This window comes from Podarcis melisellensis (assembly GCF_964234715.1).
Source record: "Podarcis melisellensis genome assembly, chromosome: 4".
NCBI lineage: Eukaryota > Metazoa > Chordata > Lepidosauria > Squamata > Lacertidae > Podarcis > Podarcis melisellensis.
In genome coordinates this window covers 79,690,616-79,709,970 of record NC_138531.1, presented here as the reverse complement: position 1 = coordinate 79,709,970, position 19,355 = coordinate 79,690,616, and the positions used below count along the sequence as shown (strand labels likewise).

The 19,355-nt window shown below is 40.8% G+C and overlaps 1 protein-coding gene across 4 annotated transcripts in view; it reads left to right on the top strand.

The window, feature by feature from the left end:
- Window positions 1-96: 96 nt before the first annotated feature.
- Window positions 97-19,355, top strand: part of CDK8 (cyclin dependent kinase 8) — a 39,969-nt gene continuing 20,710 nt past the window's right edge. Inside the window, exons 1-4 of one of the 4 annotated variants that reach the window (XM_081909390.1) lie at window positions 97-686; window positions 13,846-13,921; window positions 14,513-14,623; window positions 17,226-17,366. In XM_081909390.1, the coding sequence (XP_081765516.1) occupies window positions 553-686; window positions 13,846-13,921; window positions 14,513-14,623; window positions 17,226-17,366 (462 nt within the window). In that variant the 5' untranslated portion in view covers window positions 97-552. Of the gene's footprint in view, window positions 687-13,845; window positions 13,922-14,512; window positions 14,624-17,225; window positions 17,367-19,355 lie in introns of those variants that run through there. The other 3 variants (XM_081909389.1, XM_081909391.1, XM_081909392.1) reach the window with 3 other exon arrangements.

Genomic DNA, 19,355 nt, shown 5'->3' with positions numbered 1-19,355 from the left:
TGAGGTGAGGAGACGTGGGAAGAGGGGGCGTGGCCTGAGAGCCGGTTGGATTCCACGTGGTGCGCTTTCTAGTACCGAGAGAGATACCAAAGGAAAGGGGCGGAGAACGTTGGGGAGGGGTGGGGGGAGAGCGCGCGCGTAGGTTTTGCGACGCTCTTGTTTTGCAGCAGCGTGGTCAGGCGCGGCTGCCGTATTCCGAGGTGTGAGATACCGGCTGTGTGTTATTCTGTGTGTGTGTGTGGTGCGCGCGCGAGCAAGCGACTCGCCTGTTGGGTACTTCAGGCGGCTGAGGGAAGCGGCCCCCACAGCAGCAACCGCCGCCTCCCCACACAAGGCTCCGGCTCGCGCCTGGTCCCCGCGCACGCGGCAGCCGCCCTCCCCCTCCCTCGCCTCCTTCACCTGGATGGTCCGCGTCGCGGCGGCGGGGCCTCCTCCTCCTTCTCCCTCACCCTCTCCCTCTCCTCCTCCTCCCTGGTGCCTGTGGCGGCGGCGGGCGGGGGCTCCTCACGGCCGGGTGTCGTCTGAGGAGGTGGCGGCGGGTGCGAGCGCTGAATGAAGATGGACTATGACTTCAAGGTGAAGCTGACCGGGGAGCGCGAGCGCGTGGAGGACCTCTTCGAGTACGAGGGCTGCAAGGTGGGCAGGGGCACCTACGGGCACGTCTACAAGGCCAAGCGGAAAGACGGGTGAGTGGACGGGCGAGCGGCTCCCATATACGCACACAGAAACAGAGCCCAAATTCAGTGGTGCAGTGACCGTAAGGCGAAAGGGAAACCCGGGAATGTCGCTGCAACGGTGCAGCCCATTTAGCTTGGGGTGGACTCCGGGCGGGTGGGCAGTTTGCCATGAGGGTCGCCTCAGCCCACGGAGGGGGGGGTGTCTCTTCTTCTTCCCTTCCCTCGCCCCGGTCCCTGCTTTCCGTTTCCCTCAAATGCCTTTCTTCCCTTTCTTTTCTCTCCCCCACCCCCCTCCGCGGTCTTTTCCCTCCTCCTCGGAGCCGCCCCTGAGGGCTTTCCCGTCTGCCACGCTGTCTGCCTTTGCTGAGAGCGCGCTCCGGGTGGATGGGGGGCTGCGTGCAACTCTTTCCCCTCCCCGGCGCCGCCTTGGCTTTTGTGAGGAGGAGACCCCACTTGGGCAGTTCCCTAAAAGTCTGTTCACTGCAAGCGTGTCCGCCTTGTGCTGGCGTGTGTTTAAAGAGCCTTATAACAGGTTCATATGCGGATTTTTTTTGGACTGGAGCTCTTTTTTATATATACGGTATAAAGACAATGAGGAATGCTGTAGTCCCTGGAAGCTCATGCCACAGCGACTCTATTAGCTTGTAGGGTAGAGTAAGGGCACATGTGTGGCCCTCCAAATGTTGTGAACCTTTCCAATGGTCTGGGATGGTGGGAACTGTAGTGCCCCACCATCACTAGGGTGTCACAAGACTGCTCTTTCTGTCTAGGTCCTAGGAAATATAGGAAGCTGCTTTATGCCATATTAGACTATTTCATATGTATTAGCTCTGACTGGCGACATCTCTCCAGGCTCTCTGGCAGAGAAATGGGTTTCCCATCAGCTGATGCTTTTTAAAACTGGAGATGCCACAGACCTGAGTGCAACTGCAAGAAAGGCACAGGCTCTGCCATTGAGCTCTAGTTTTTACTTGTAAGAAAGTCCCACCTTCACTCCTACCCCCTGGCAACTCCTGCTGCATCTCTGTGCATGCACCATGTGTTTTGTATTACTGTACTTCCCATTTCTTTTCTAATTATCTTCCTCTTCTTTTTGCCTCCTTAATCCCTTCTTCCTTCCCTATCTTTTTGTCTGCCACCTCATGTTTCATTACTAATTGCTTCTTTGTCCCTCGTACTCCATTTATTTATCTATTTTTCAGTGTGATTGGTCCCAGCACTTCTATCTCAGTTTAATCACTTAAGAAACAGTTATCACCTAGTCCTAGAGGCTTTTTGTCTTCCCCTCTCACCACTTTAGAATTGCTTTCCCACATGCAAGAAGGCACAAGGCACTGATATTCTAATAATCAGACTAGGTGAAGTCTAAAATGTGGCAAGGGGTAACTGATCCTTCAATAATCTTAGAACATAATCTGTCTCTTCCTGCTTATCTTTGTGGAGTTATGTCTGTGGCTTTCTCCTAAACAATGCCTCTTGTCTCTCATTCCCCATTAGCACATTCTTGAGTTTATACCTGGCCGTCTTAGTAACTGTGGTTTTATTACTAGTGGGTTTTTTTTTTAGTAGTTCTCATCTTATACCTTACAAAACATCGTATTATATTAGATACAATAAGTGACAGCCAGCATGCATCCAGCTGTAGAAATCCTCTTGTGTAATCTTTTGAAACAGAGCTCTCTCAGTTAAATAAATTGCTCTACTTATAGCAGACCCACCCTGTTTCTGTTTTGGTTTTTTTGCCAACCTGCATTTGTCACCATTTTGTACTTCCTTGCTGACTGCTTTTGTGAAGGATACATACCAATCATCATAGAGGGATTGGTGATTTTTTTCTTTTGAAATACATATTTTACCTTTTTCTTAGTAGAGCTGTGGGGAAAAGAAATTGAATTGGAGTTATCTCTTGTTAACTGTGGGAAGCTAACTTATTAATTGTAACCTAAGTTGCATTACTTAGCCTAGCATTTTTGTAGCCATAAGAACCTATAGTCTGCATTTCTTATTACTTCTGGGCATTTTGTATTCTAAATATTTATGAATTGTGGAATCTTTAACAACAGATTTATCCTGCAGATCCAGCTTCATTTCTCTTATGCTGGTTATGGGTGATGCACTTTAATGAGCTTTCTATAGTAACAAGTGATACTTTAGTATTTCCAGGATAAATGCAATTTGCACATGACTGTAGCATGTTGGAATCTGGGGAGGTTTTCATGTGTGGTGGCCACTCACTATGCATAAGGATGCATGTAGTTGCATGTGGAAAGCGGTATTTTAAGGTTCCACATGCTGATACCATGCTTCCCAAATTGGACCTGAAGCCATTTTGGTGGCTTTGAAGTAGGTAGGTATTTATGAATTTCACAGCCAAAGTCTGGATGTAGGGCATGTTCATCCACTTTCTTTATTTTAAAAATACATTGCAGTGGTACCTCTGGATGTGAACGGGATCCATTCCGGAGCCCTGTTTGCATCCTGAAGTGAATGCAACCCCGTGCATGCGTGGGTCACGATTTGACACTTCCGCGCATGATTCATTTTGAGCGCGAGCGGTGAAACCCGGAAGTAACGCGCTCCGTTACTTCCGGGTCGCTGCGGAGTACAACCCGAAAATGTTCATCCCGAAGCTACTTCAACCTGAGGTATGACTATTAGAAAATTTTGAGGCTTGCCTATTAAATCTCCCTATTCCAAGTATGTAGACAAGACTTCAAAATTAGTATTTGGAAGACACAACTGTTTCTTTTGTGTCAAAGAATCTTTCCTTGGCAAGTCAGCAGAACTATTTAAACCTTAATTTGATTATTTATAAACCCAACTTGCTTTCTGATTATTTACACATGAGTATATGCAATGTGTAGAGCATTTCTGTAAATGACATTCACAGGAGCATATTGACTTTGGAACAAACTTAGTTTCCCCCTCCCCCCATCTGTGATTCTCTGGGTGGCTATATGTCATGTATGATTTAGTTGAGATTCCTGCATTGCAGGGGGCTGGACTAGTTGACCCTTAGGGTTCCTTCCGGCTCAACAGTTTTATGTGATTCTGTGAAAGGCAATTATGCCTTTGTATGTGCCACCATACATAAAATAATTTGCTATTCTATATTACACGTTTGTGCAAATTACTCTAATGATGTAAATCTTGATAAAAACTGACACTGATGTGTTCAAATACTAAAGTATTTACAGTTCTTGAGGGCAAACCTGTTGCTGCTCAGTCAGCTTACCCTTTAAAGGTCAACAGTGTCATCCAATGGTGACTGTCCATTGGTGGAAATTAATGGAAGGCATCAGTCAGCAGAAGTGGAAAGGAGGCAGTTTTAGTTATCCTTACCAATCTAAGTTGAGGTCTTTCAGGGGTTCTTTGAAACAATCTTCTGTTGTGTTTAATTATAAATTACACCTCAATCCTGTGTGCTACCTGGTATTGATTTCTATGGGAATAATAAATTTTTAAGTTCAGTTCAATATTATTCTAAACTTACCGGTAATAGCTTTCAGATTATTTTAAAAACTGCAGGTAACTTGCAGCTTACATACATTTAACTTGTATGCAATCAGCTTTATGTACTCATCAAAATAAAAATAAATCAATAAAAGAGGACAGAAAGTGGGCAGGCACCTGGGAAAAAAGACTTTGGCAATCCCACCAGCCATTGAACCCAGTGTGTTTTGACTATATGTGATTTTGGCATAACTGCCAAATAACTTAAGAGTCGCTTGTAATTTAAATGTAGCTAGTGTTCCATCTATGAATATTGAATTATGTCTTTAGGTTACTCTAGTGGTGCTCTTTTTACTTGCCAGTTTCAATGTGCAAAAAAATATTCAATATAATGTGGTTGTGTTTTTTTATGTGATATGCATATTAGATTTTTGAAAGTGTTCTCCAGTTCAATCAAAATAAAAAGGGATCCTCATAACTACAAAAGCAACTTCTTAGTTATTTTAAGTACAGAATCCATGACCAATAGCTTTGTATGCTAATACAGCTCCTGCAAGGGAAGTAGGTCAGGTAAGTTGTGTTTTGCTGTGTGTCATTTGCAACCCTTTTGAAACATCTCCCATATTTTTATTAACATAGTGTTGCTCCAAAAAAGCTGCTTTCCCCCAGGAACACTCTACTCCAACACCCAGCTGTATGCATTCACCTGATGGTGGCTTTTCCTGCCATAGCAGTCTTGAGGGCAGTATCTTGAGTTATTTTACATTTTAACATTTATCCCATCTTGCTATACAGTCTAGATCACTGATTAACAGTGATAGAAAATGAATAAAAAAGTAAACATAAGACAAACATTTAAAGGAGCAGGATCAATAGCTAGCAAGTCTCGCAGCAGTTCTCAACCTGTGGGTCCCCAGATATTGTTGGACTACAACTCCCAGCATCCCTAAGCTCTGGCTTGCTAGCTAGGGGTGATGGGAGTTGTAGTTCAACAACATCTGGGGACCCACAGGTTGAGAAAGGCTGCAAGGCAATGCTTTATCATTTTTTTTTAAAAAACTCTCTGAAATACCTGTAGTCCCCTAAAGCCAAGCAGTTAAGATACCGTGGCCCTCTTTTAGAAAGGATTTCCCTGAGTGAGGAGTACTTTTGCTTATATAACCACTCACCACACCTTGGATAACAAGGGAACACATAACAGGATATGATGCTGAACTAAGTGAATGGGAGTTTCTGTGGGAGGAGATGAACCCTTAAGGTACAATAATGTTTAGAGTCAAAGCTAGCTCTCTGAATGGAAACCAAATAAGAGTCAGTGGAGATGAGGCAGTATAGTGGAATGCTGTGCTCCTTGCCACAGACTTCAGTTTATAGTTTATAGACAGATGCATTTGAATCATTTAGGTTTCCAAATGCTCTTCAGAGACAAACACATCACAGTATTCTAATATGGATGTTTTAAAAGCATTAGTGACACATCTTTTTTTGTCTAGGAGACGGAGGGTGCAATTGGCATACTAGCCAAAGCTGGTATAAAGTGTTCTTAGCCAATGTTAATTCTTGGAGATCCAGGAATGGTACCTGATCTAGAAGCGCTCCCAAGCTGCGGACCTGATTCTTAAGGGATAGCAGTGTGAACCCATTCAGAGCAGGTTCTGTGACTATCTTAGGATCATGTAAGATGGCTTTGAGTGCACACAACTGACAATCTGATATAGTTGTCATGGCAACAAATTTGTTGCTTTGTAGTTGGTTTAGTTGTTATATGAATGGACAGTGTATTCTGCTACCTCCAGTGCTTAAGTTATTGAGAATGGGGAAGTAAGGAGGGGGCCTTTTTAAAGTCATGAACCCTCCGAACTTTAGTTGAGTCATGACACAACACCAACAGCCTTCTAAAACACTTAGTGAGTGTTCCCCCTTGCTGCCACCCCCCAGTAACATGAACACTGATTACCTGGTCATCCAGTCTTGACAGTTTAACTTCAAATGGTTCAGAAAATTAAAATCCCAAGACACACAAAAACTTGATTTAGTTCATAAGCACTTATTTTACTGTATTTTTAAATAGCCAGTGCAATATTAAGAATTGAGTGGCTGGAAATAAAACATACTCATCACACATCCTTGGGTCTGTCTCCCTAGGGTAAAACCATCTGTTTATTTACACTTCCTCCTCCTTGGTTTTTAACTGGTTAGCAGATCTATTTAGCAGATCCATCACCTGTGACATCTAGCAGTTTAAGCCCAAACATTACACATTTTATTGACTTAGACCATTTGTCCATCTAGCCCTTTACAACAGTGGCTCTCCAATATCTTTCCTAGAGCTGCTGCCTGAGGCATTTTAGGTACATATGCCAGAGATTTAACCTGGGACCTTGTATTTAAAATGGAGTTACTTGTGCTTTAAAACAGTCACAAAAACTGAGCTTCATATAGGGGTTTTGACTTAAACATATAAATTTTATAAAGCTGTTAAGGAATGAAATGATCAATGACTTTGAACTATTAAATCACATGTACACAACTAATTGCATATCTGAAATAAGAGTATGCATAAGGTACTTCCAGAATTTTAGCTACAAACCAGTTATATAGAAGTCAGGGCCAAACCAGGCAAGACAGAATTTCCAGTTTTTCAAAGGAAAATAGCAGTTGTAGAGGGCAGGGACTGATCAAGACTGAGATCACAAGTGGGGGCAAAGGGCTAAATTCTCCCTACCCTGTCCCACACTAGTTTATTGATCCAGATCAGGGTCCCTGCACTGCTAATTACTTTAAGAAGCCATTAATGCAGTTGCTTATTCTGTGAATGGTGACTTGCCTGGTTTGGCCCTTAGTCTTATTAAATGACCTATTATCTTTCATACGGAATTTTCAAATTCCAGATTATTATCTTATGCAGCATCTGTGAAAATGGTCATGATTAGGAACTTTAGAGTACAGTCATACCTCACGTTATGTTGCTTCATGTTACGTTTTTTCAGGTTGCATCTCACGACGACTCGAAAGTACCGGAAAGGGTTACTTCTGGGTTTCGCCGCTCGCGCATGCGCAGACGTGCAAAATGACGCCACGCACATGCGCAGAAGCAGCGAATCGCAACACGCGCGTGCGCAGACGCGCCGCTGCAGGTTGCATTCCTTTCATGTTGCGAACGGGCCTCCAGAATGGATCCCGTTCGTAACCAGAGGTACCACTGTAATGTTCTTTCTTATTTAGCTGAAGGACCCATCAAGCTTGTCACTGTATCCAGGAGGATCTAGTTTCAGATAATTGTATGATGCAGATGTGTTTTTAATATTTTGAAGCATTTAGCGGTAAGAGAATATACATTCTTATTTCTATCAACCTTAATATTGCTCAAGCAAAATTGGAATTGCTAGGTTCTGTTTACTAGCCTGATTTCAGGCACTGTCTTCAGTGTTTTTCAAGGCATGTTTTCATGATAGGTGAAGTTTGGTTTGCAATGCAGCAGGTGTTCTCTGACCATAATGCTATCGCCATTAATAGAACTAAATATCCTTTAAAGCCTTCTAGTCCTTTTGATCCTGTTTATGTTGTTGACTGTCACCAGCACTTTGGCAGTAAGTAAGCTTAACAGTTTGGTTGTGTGCAGCAAATAATTCCCTCTTGCTTATTTTAGGTTCCCTGCATGTTATGCTCTCTCGTACAGAGCACCATGCAACACACTAAACAAATGGTCTTTACCATTCTGTGTACTGGCCACGATCCTATTTTCCTCCATTCTATGCTAAATGGTTCCCTTTCTCCTTCATACAGTTGATCTTATCTCCTCTTACTTTGTGCCTGCCTTTTATTATGCAGTGTGTATGATAAATGATTGCTTTTTTAAGGCTTAAAATTAAGCTTGAATAGAAGCGAGTTAAACCTACACGTATTGGGTCAGGCCTGGTATCAGTGGCCGACAGCCAGGTTGGCATTGGTTGAGGGTCCCAGGTCTCAGAAGGGCCTTCCTGCCAGGCCCAGGTGACCTGCTGAGGCACTGCTTGGCTTTCAAACTGTGCTTGCATCCAGAACAGCCAGCTAGCTGCCTGGCCCCCTCAGCTGCTTTACCTGAGCTCTGAGAAGGGGTCAAGGGGTTCCTTCTCAGAGCCAGAAATTCTGGGCGATGCTTGTGCTGCAACTGTGGTTTGCCATGACTGCTAGAAAGACCAGAGGGGGAATTTAAATTAATTGCTGAGGCAAACCCTAGCAGTGGCACAGGTATTCTCCTGGTCTCCTCACCCAGAATGGCTCACTGTCACTAAAGAAGAAACCCTTTGGGTCCTTTCTCAAGAGTCAAGTGCTGAGGAGGTGGCAAAGAAGCTATCCACATTGCTGCTGCTTACTGCACCAGTGAATTCTCTTTCTTTAAGTAAAATTGGTGTAGGCAGAGAGCAGGAAGAATAGGCAGTAGCAGGGTGAAAGAGTATGCTGCAGAAAGAAGGATGGAGGCATTGGCCATCTGAAGCCTGGTGCTATCCCTGTTTTGGGTGTTATCCGGCTTTAGCCATAAACAGAGCAGACCCACTGAAATCAGTGAACTTAAGTAGTTTAAGTCCATTGATTTCAGTGGGTCTACAGGGTATGGCATACTTGGACAGTACCTATTCTCTCTTGAAAACGGAAAGATAAACAGTTTGCATAGTTCTCAAACTATGAATATTTGTGTTCTCTAAACAAAGACAGTCTTTGTCTTATGCACATGAACTGCTATGTCCAGTAACTAGCAGCTGTGTCTAAGCAGTAAAAGAGATGAGAGCTGGGAGTTGAAAAAAGAGGAAAAATGTATTTCTGGGAACTCAGAATTGTTGCAAATGTGACAATTATGTAGCAGTTAATAAATATAAAGATTTTTTTCAAGGGCAGGTGCAAGTCTTTCTCAATAATATCCTCCCCTTTTGTTTAATATTTACATAAATGAGGTCATCTGTTAACTTAAACATGAACTTTCCTCTCTAGACTTGTATGGCTTTCAGGTTCTGATTTTGTCTTGCAGGGCAATTCCAGAAAGTGGTGCTGAGAAATGCATACAGGATTTCATGTTGTCTTTTCCACTGTGTGCTTTTTAATATTTACATAAAACTAATAGATACAGTTTGAAGTGCAGTGTTCAAGACAATAGATTACGAAAAATAAGAACATTAAACTTTTAAGTGCAGTTATGAGTTAGCACCTACCTTGATCAAAATGCCATGCAGATTAGTTGCACTCTCTAGTTCTTGAGAGTTTCATTGCATTCTTCTATGTTTAATAAATTGCTTATTGGAGCATTAGCCAGTAACCTCTATCACGGTGAAGATGTCAGTTTAGTTGCAAAAAATCAAGTCTTGCTAACAATCACTCAGTCATGTTTTAGTGCAACAGTTGAGAATCTCTACCCCACAAGCCTAAACAGACCTCCCCATTTGGTCCACAGCATAGTTTGGCCAAACCACACCCATTTGACTTATCACCTGATGTCATATGATGTTGGGCACATGGCGGGTAAGGTCATGGGGGCTAAATTGAAAACAAATTATTGAGATAAATAATTGAGTCTAAATTGTGTCCTTGTGTCTTCTGATGCTTGTGGAAGTGGTTGTATTTGAATTTGACAACTTTTTTCTGGAGTTCTTGATTTTTCCTTTTGAAATTGAATCACCTGACATCATACGATGTAATGTTACTGACAACTGGTGGGCTGCCCTTCCTACCTGACAAAGTGACAAGTAGTGGTGCTGTGGCTCTGGCCCACTGGCTGAATCCAGTTCCCCACCCTTGGTTTAGTGCTGTGTAGGCAAGTCTCAAAGAGCCAGAAATAAGTGTTAGGTTTGTGTGTTTCTCTCCCCTGTTCCTGCTCCCACATGACTTTTAGGCAGACTTTTGTTTCCTTCTCAAAGACTCCTAAGTAGGTCATGGAGTAAGGAGTAAGAGGATGTCCACTTATTGATTTTGAACTAGGTAAGAAACAGGAAACAAAGAGTAGAAATACAGTGGTACCTTGGGTTACATAACGCTTCAGGTTACAGACTCCACTAACCCAGAAATAGTACCTCGGGTTAAGAACTTTGCTTCAGGATGAGAACAGAAACCGTGCTCCGGCGGCAGCGGGAGGCCCCATTAGCTAAAGTGGTTCTTCAGGTTCAGAACAGTTTTAGGTTAAGAACAGACCTCCTGAACGAATTAAGTCCTTAACCCGAGGTACCACTGTAAATGGACAGGATGTAGAATGTAGAGTCCCCTAGTTTTTAGTATTGGGACCTTTGTTTTTTAACTTGTTCATAAATGATTTAGCCTTGGTGTGAACAGTAACATAGCAAAATTTGCCAATGATACCCAATTGTTCAAAGTGGTTTAAGCAAAAAGCCGTTGTGAAAAGCTTCAACAGGTTCTCTCAAAACTGAGTGAATCGGCAGTAAAATGGCAAATGCAATTCAATGTAAACAAGTATAAAATAATACATATTGTGGCAAAAGCTTTATTCCACACGTACACTTATGTGGTCTGAACTGGTGATGACTGACTAGGAAGGAACCCCTGTGGTTGTAATGGATGGCTAGATGCTACAACCTTTCTTCATAGAAAAAACCTTTCCCAACTCTACAATATCCTTTTTGAGGTGAGATGATCAGAACTATGTACAATTTTAGTCTGGAGTAAAGGCGAGTAAGAGGTGACATGATATAAATTTATTAAATTCTGCATGTTTTGGAGAAAGTAGTCAAAGAAAAGTTTGGCTCATTGTGCTAGAACTCATGGACTTCTAGTGAACATAGGAAGCAGGACATCTACAAGCGAATTAAAAGAAAGAAGGCAGTTTTAGAAGGTCAGTATTCTGTTTCTCACCATCCATTTGGGGGAAGAATGAAGAATCACAAGTCCTAGCTTATGTTATTTAAGAGCAGCTACAACAGACCTAGATTAATTAAGCAAAGACCAGAAAATAAACACCAGGGGGTTTATTGATCTTGTACATTTAAATTTTTCAATTCTTCCAAGAAGCTCAGGGTGTTGTATATGCTTTTCCCATCATACCACATCATACGCTCTTTAAAATTAAATTTAAAATTCAGAATCCCACCCAGGAAATTATAATTATTAATATTAATAAATATACATTTATATCTCTCATTTCTTGCAACCTGGAACCCAAGGTGGCATACATGAGGCATCAATCTCTTGAGGCACTGATCATACAGACACCTCCTTAACTTCAGCAACACTAGAGTTCTCCTGTGCTTTCAGGCTGTGCTCTGGGACCTGGTTTTTTGTTGTTGTTTTTTGGTTCAAAATCGGAAATTTCAGGTGTGATTTCAGGTACTGTAGTGCCTTTTGGCAAACTGAGTAAAGAAGCTTAATGTGACACTTCTGTGGCTTTTCTGTTCTGTCAGAAAAATGCACTGAGAGACGGCCCTATTTCTGATCTCATTTCTCAATAAGGCAGCTTTAAAACCACAGGTGCTTGCTTTGTGTAACAGGCAATGTGGAGGAAGTTACATTTATACCAGAAAGTTAGTATGAAGGCAGGTGGGAAAGGTAACAAGCTATGTGACCACATCCTGGGAGAACATCTTTATTTAGTGCTGTGATGCAGTATCGTCTTGGATTATTGCCTCTTCGTGAGATAGATAATGGTTTTAAGTATTGGATTGCAAAGTGCATGTTTCCTTAATCAAGGCTGATGCAACTTTCTAATTAACAGTGTATTAGAACATATTGGTAATATCCTGCCAAAGGCAAGAGCCATTATGATGTAGTGGTTACCGTGTGGGAGTCATAAAGTTTACTATGCTTCTAACTGCTGCTCTGTCTCTTGAGCTCAGTTACAGGGCTGCTGTGAGGCTAAGATGGGGAAACCACATACAACACCCTGAGCTGCTTTTAATTCATTTGTAGCTGTCTTGGTTCCAGGAATTAAGGTTGACCATACCAGGTTTAATGTTCCAACAGAATTAAAAACCTGAATGTCTTCCAGTGGCATTAAGTATTATTTCCTTATAGTTGTCCAGATTTTGAGCTGCTAGTCTTCTAAAGTTCTTTGTGTGAAATTTGATATGAAGCCTGCAATCTAGCAACCAGTTTGGAATCCTGGGAATTGTGGATTCTGTGATAGGGGAAGAAGAATGAGTTGACAGTCTCTGGGGTTGGAAGTGATCCCAATAACCCAACAAACTGTTTGCGCAGCCTCCTACTATTGTGAACCACCCTGAGATCTGCAGATGAAGGGCAGCATACACATTAATGAATAATAATACTTTTGCCAGCTAAAGTTTAAAAATGACTATGAGTGCAAGCTGTTACTTAGTCAACAGTGTAGAAGCACCTACTTTGCTTAGTCTACTCAGAGTCTCTACAAAAGGCGACAGTGCGCCTTAAAATTTAGCGTGTTTTCTCCTCATGCCAGACACGTAACCATATACTCCCATTGACCATTACTTATATTTGTCCTCCCAGTACTTCACTGCTTCTTGAAAATCATGTCCAAGTGCTACAAAAACATCAAGTTCAAAATAAAGCGTGAAGGAAATGTTCATATGTTGCTGCCCATTATTCTTCACTTGGCTTCTGTATTCAGAATTACCTATGTTCTCTGCTGTCATGTTAAACAAGCATTTTGTAGCTCCCCGTAAAATATCCTTATAAATACTTCATTGGATAGCATATGCTTAACTGCCTCCCATAGGAACAAATGCAACTTGAATATTTTTAACTTTAGCTTCCTTGGAAACCTGCTGAAATGCACTGTGTAAAGACATTGGGTCAGATCCAGACTTGCTTTTCTGCAAGTGTAAGGTGTCCTTCTGTTTGTGCAGGTATTTCTGATCCAGTGGGGGCTGTTTCTGGAGATAGTGTTTCTGATTTTCCCTGTAGCACCCCGTGTCACCTTCCACACTGTCCTAAAGGGTCCCCCAGCCTTTGGGGGCTAAAAGAAGAAGAGAAAATGAGCAAATAACTTCCTGTCCCCAACAAAGTGACTTGTGAGTCGCACTCATTAGATTTCTGGATCTAGGCCATATTGGGGTGAAGTTTAAGCATATGCCATAAAATGTGAGCAAAGATGCAACTAAATTTTGCAGAACCAGTTTGTTTTCTTCTGAGGCAATTAAAAATATGTGTTTATATCTGAGTGACTGGGAATAAATTCATCATTTGATTCCACACCCACCCTGTCTCAGCAATGCAGCAGTGTCTGTTCCCTGGACCCCAGTTAGACAAATTTATCCCATTCTTACCTGGGTTAGTTCCCTTATCAAACTTTGACTTTGTGAAAGCTGTTAAATATCTTAACACTGCAAAAGCTGAATTCCTGGAATGACCTGTGTGGTAAGTGTTCTGTTATGAAACCCAATTTAAATGCTACTCCAGAGAACTATGAAGTCAAGCACTTAGAAAATGAGAGACTGCATTGCTAATAAAAGCAGAGACGACCACAAAAGTCATGTCTATGCAGTGCTTTTCTTTTTGCTTTTTTTTTGTTAGAAAATTATGAATGATTCAGCATAAGTGTTTTCAGGACAAATATTTCTTTCTGGGGTGGGAAGTTTTGTGGTCGGATTGGACTCTCATGTATTCAGTTTAAAATTCAACTCTAAATATTTTTTCTTATACTTGCTTGGTTTCTGTTCCCAGTCCAAACACTTAATTGTGTGTTTGATTCTAAATAGTGCTCGTAAGGCTACTTTTGAGTTTACAGTGCACTTTTTGAAGATTGTTCTCTCTTTCACAGGAAAGATGATAAAGATTACGCTCTAAAGCAAATAGAAGGTACTGGAATTTCTATGTCTGCATGCAGAGAAATAGCAGTAAGTAATTTTAACAGTAAATTAAGCCTTTTTCATTAGTGAATAGAATTTCAGTTATGGCCACATGCAACACATTTTCATATATGGAATATACAGTATATATTGCATCTAAAAGCTTTATATTAAAATACAATTCAATTCGCTGCATCTCCAGGTAGGATTGGGAAAGACCCCTGTCTGAAACCCTGGAGAGTTTCTGCCAGTGAGTGTGTACAATTGTCTGATTTGTTATACCAGAGCTTTGTGTGATGCTATATGGAAAATGCAGTTGATTAGTGCATAATGCCATGATTCATATAAGCATAATTTCGGTAGCATCATTGCATCCTGAGGGAGGTACATTTGACCTAGTTGTAGTCTGGTTTTGTCTTTATAGACATAAACTCTTTATACCTCCTTAATTAAAATGAAGCCCATATTCTTTCCCCCCCCCCTTTTGTTCATTCATTCTTTGTTGTGGATTAAGAGCATCAAAGATTAATTCTGAAAAACCAGCTTATTTAAAGAACTTAAAATTATAAAAAGAATTGTTGATTCTATTTTCTGGCTTGGGTGTGAACACCTTCCTAATGGATAGCATTTGTTTTACAGCTGCTTCGGGAGCTGAAACATCCAAATGTAATTTCTCTGCAAAAAGTGTTTCTGTCTCATGCTGATAGAAAAGTGTGGCTTCTCTTTGACTATGCGGAACATGACCTTTGGGTAAGGAAGTCTGTTTGTTAGCAGGTAATGGGCTATGGTTACTATTGTTTGGAAACCAATAAATTGGTTCTGCAGCAGATTGCTCATCTCTGAAGCATGCTACAAGGAAAGAAAAAGACCCAAGTGATGTGTAAACCGCTCCATAGTGCGCAGTGTTCCTTTCATTTTCATTCTTTGAAATACACATTTGTCCTTGATTTGGGGCAACTTCACACATTGCTTCAAACATGGCAGTTTTCTGTGTGGGAAGCTCTCCTCTTTTCCACTGTATATTTAAGCATTCTGCATCAGTTAAATGTCACGGACTATGAACATGAAGAATCACACTGCCTTAAAATGTTCTAAATAAACATCAATAAATGCAAACAAAACAATCAGCATATAACAGCGCAATTAACCATTGGCATTGTTGTTGCTTTTTAAAAAATAATAGGACCCAAGAAATACTTTTCAATGCCTGGTGAAGTTTTTGCTTGTGCCTAAAAGAAAAGAAGTTGGTACCAAGTATTTATGAGCACAAAAATTACATGATGTTGTTCTTTGAGCCTGGGTCAGCAACTAGTTTGGCCAGAGGGATGATTTGGAGAAGGGAATGTATGTGGTTGGCCTAATATTCTGCCTTCTAGTCCCTGAAAGTGGTTCTTAAGCAAGTCCTAAGCAGCTCTAATACCATCCTTCAAAGGGCTTAATTGACCCAGTTGCTGGACCTTATTTTGTGGAGCCTCATTTATGTTGGTTTTTTAGTAGAGATTTGTTAAAGAATAAAATGAGAATTCCCTGGATTTTTCCGTGTACAAATGTATCTCTGCTTTATTTGTGCAGCCTGCCTGGTGTTTTTACATGGGTAGAATATGTCCTTTTATTTAAAATGCATCTCTGGGTTATTTGTGGGGCATAGGAATTCATTCATTTTCCCCCTCCAAAATATAGTCCAACCCCAACAAACTCCGAGGGACAGTGGGCCAGCCCTCTGCTGAAAAGGTTTGCTGACCCCTGGTCTTAAACATGGGGGCGTCTTATACATGGAAAAATATGGTAATCTTTGGTGAGAGAGCGCCAGCAGATGTTTAAAATCACAAAACATGCAGCAAAGTAAACTGTGGAAATATAGGCTGTTAGACCTTTAAAATAACCCCTTTTAAGTTTCTTCCAAAGTTCTCCACTTCCCTTAGCATAGAAATAAACCACACATTTAGTAAGTTAAAAACAGTTTACTTACAAACTCCTTAAAGGTCAGATTCATGTTCTTTTCCATGCAGCAGCAATAAAAAACAGGCAGCACAGCTTAGTTTCCAAAATAGTATGGGTTTCTAAATTATTTTTATTGATACACAAAGATGGCTTGCTAAGGCTACACAGTCTAAGCTTGGAGCATCCAGCTTAAACATCCTTAATGGTTGGGTTCACATGGTGGAAAGGAAAAAGACAACAGAGTTTAGTAGCCCTTTCTTCCAAGGTTGAGGGAGTTTGACCTAGCTAAGCCTGGCAGGCCTTCATGCATTAATTAGATTTAAGCATGTTGGTTGTATATCCCACAATTTAGACACCTGTCTGTTCATATTTGCATGGTACGTGGCAATTCCAGCATAATGTATGGATGCAAACATGAGAAGAACACTTATTTTTTATCTCCCGCATACTTGGTGTGTGCTCTTCCTCACAGAGGCCCCGAGGAAAATGCTAATAGCTTTCATAGTGGTTCTTTATAAAGTCTTCTATTTCTCTATTTTTACAGTAGTCGGTCTTATAAAATATAATTCTTAGATTTTAACTTGAGACTTAGTTTCAAGGATCAGATGAGAAATGTTGGACTCTTAAACAATATGCATGCAGTATCCAAAGAAGTTAAAGGAACTCTGATCCCTGATGAATGAACTTTAAAAACTTTATTATTGTTATTGCTATCAGTAAGCTTGGGTCAGATTGTCAAGATGGATGAAATTATAAAGAGATGGACTAAAAAATTGTTTAAAGGTGTTTTTCTTTTAGACTTAAATTTTGCTGGAAGATTTTGTTTATGAGTAAAAAATGGCTGTACAGTTGATGAGGTGGAAATGCATAGATTCATAGCATTATAAATGTGTGCAGGTTTGCTTGTGAAGCTCCTGAACAAATCATGTTTCAGGTATATATTTGACCTTTACCACATCTTTATAGTGTGAATAGAGAAATACAATTTTAGAATGAAGTCTTCAAAATATGGTCTCTCTATTTTTGTTTTTGTTTAGTTTCTTTTCTTATTGCATTATGAAAAAGCATTCAAATCTTATTAAAAATAATAAACACCCTATTAAATAATCAAAAGATGGCAAAAGGGGTTTGTGAGTGTGAAGAGAGTATAATACTAACACAATGTGGTATACAAGATAGATAAAATTAAGATGAGAAGATAATAGTAATAGGAAGCTAAAGCACTAAACATGAACACATTGCTCAACTAAACGGGGGATGGTTAATTCTGTGGAGAATTATACATGATTTTGTTCAAATCCCAAGAAATGCCATACTGGTTAATGAACCCAGGAGGATTTTATTTGCTGAAGCATAGCATCAAAATATTTGTACCAGTCATTATTAACTATGCTTGTTTTCTATTTTTCAGCACATAATAAAGTTTCACAGAGCTTCTAAAGCAAACAAGAAGCCAGTTCAGTTACCTCGGGGAATGGTGAAATCTCTATTATATCAAATCCTAGATGGTATTCATTACCTACATGCTAACTGGGTGTTACACAGGGATTTGGTAAGTAGATCTACAGTGGGGATTAGAAATGGGTATAAGGCTTATATGTAGTGGTGGTGTTTCATAGAGGATATCAGGTACCGAGGCACTAATGATTTGTTTTAATTTGTAATTTGGCACTATAAATGTCTAATGAATAATGTGTATTTCTGTTACCTGGAAAAGAAAATGGCCTCTTCCCATAGGTGCTTTTACATTGCCTCTTTAGCAAACAGAGCACATTAAGAGCAAAATTAAGGATGACTGCATATTTGCAACTCTCAATTTTTTGGGGGGAAATATTTAACAAGTCTAATTTTCTGTGCAAGCTTTTTAAGAATTGCCTTAGTGGGTCAGACTAGAGAGCTGTCTAGTTCAGGCATGGAGCACCTGTGACCCTCCAGATGTTATTAAACTCAAACTCTTATCATCCCTAGCCAACATGGTCAAAGATAAAGGATGATAGGTGTTGTAGTTCAGAACACCTGGAGGACCACAGCTTCCCATTCCTGATACAGTTTATCACTGTTTCTATATATGGTAATTGCTAGCCAGATAGCTCTTAAAGATTCACAATCAGAATGGTAGAGATAGCCATCTATGATGTTTGCCCTTAGCATCTGGCAGTCTGAAATTGAGTGCCTCTGAACATGGTGGTACTGTTTTGCCTAATTGCCACAGAAGACCCTACCCCACAAATTTGTATATTTTCCTAAGCTAATGAGCATCAAAGTACCTTGCGGAAACCTAATAAGATCATATTTTGGGGTGGGGGGGATCTTTGTTTTTCTGGACGCCAGGCCCTTTCATTGGATAGAAAGGTACTTCATTGTTACCGCATTATTTCATTCCTTTGCCTAATACATGTTTCAGGCAGTGCCAGTATAAACAGGTTACAGTGTTATCCCTACATAATATTAATCCTTGGTGGACTAAAATATTCTAGCAAACTTGGGTGTTGGAGTAAACAGTTGGATGGTGTATGTTTGCTCCAGCCCATTGTGGCCATGGTGCCTATGTGTGAATCCCTGGAGAACATAAGAGCTTGTTTCATTCCTGAGCCTTATTCCTGAGCCTACTGTTGACTGGATTAACCTCTCTGTGTTCAACACCCTATCAGCTTGTGAGGAAGGATTTCTTATTTGTTTCAAATTCAAGGCTGCATTTATTTGTATGTGCACAGCCAATGCTCAAACAGTACCAAAAGTGAATAATTGTTTCTATAGAAGTTAATATCATGCATGGAATTATTAATCAGAAACCAAAGTTTCCCATTGTAAATATTTGCCAGTATGCGGAAAACAGAAGTGGATGTCTCAAGAGATGGGTAAATTTATTAGAGCCTAGTAGGTCAGTTTTTTTAGTATGGTCTAGACCAGCAGCTACCTCTATTGGGCTGTTATGAAATGTACTGGTGGCCTCTGCTCATTTGAAGTTTAGAAGAGCTGCAAAGCAACCATAGGAGCAAGAAAAAGTTATTGAAATAAGGGATTTGGAGAACTGCTGCTGAGTCCCAAATCCATAAAACAGCATTTGGACCTTGGAACTTCTTGCTCATTTTATATATACCTGGCCATTTTGTATGACCAATGTCATCCACGTGATGAAATTAGATACAAGAAATGGGCTGCATTGCCTATTGCAAAATAATCATCAGATGAGACTATAAAATTAGAATAGAGCACAGTAACACACCAAGCATGGATTGGCAGTCTCTAAACTTTGAATAGTAAACAAGGCTTAGGTAAAGGTAAAGGGACCCCTGACCATTAGGTCCAGTCGTGACCGACTCTAGGGTTGCGGTGCTCATCTCACTTTATTGGCCGAGGGAGCTGGTGTACAACTTCTGGGTCATGTGGCTAGCATGACTAAGCCGCTTCTGGCGAACTAGAGCAGCGCACAGAAACGCCGTTTACCTTCCCGCCAGAGTGGTACCCATTTATCTACTTGCACTTTGACGTGCTTTCGAACTGCTAGGTTGGCAGGAGCAGGGACCGAGCAACGGGAGCT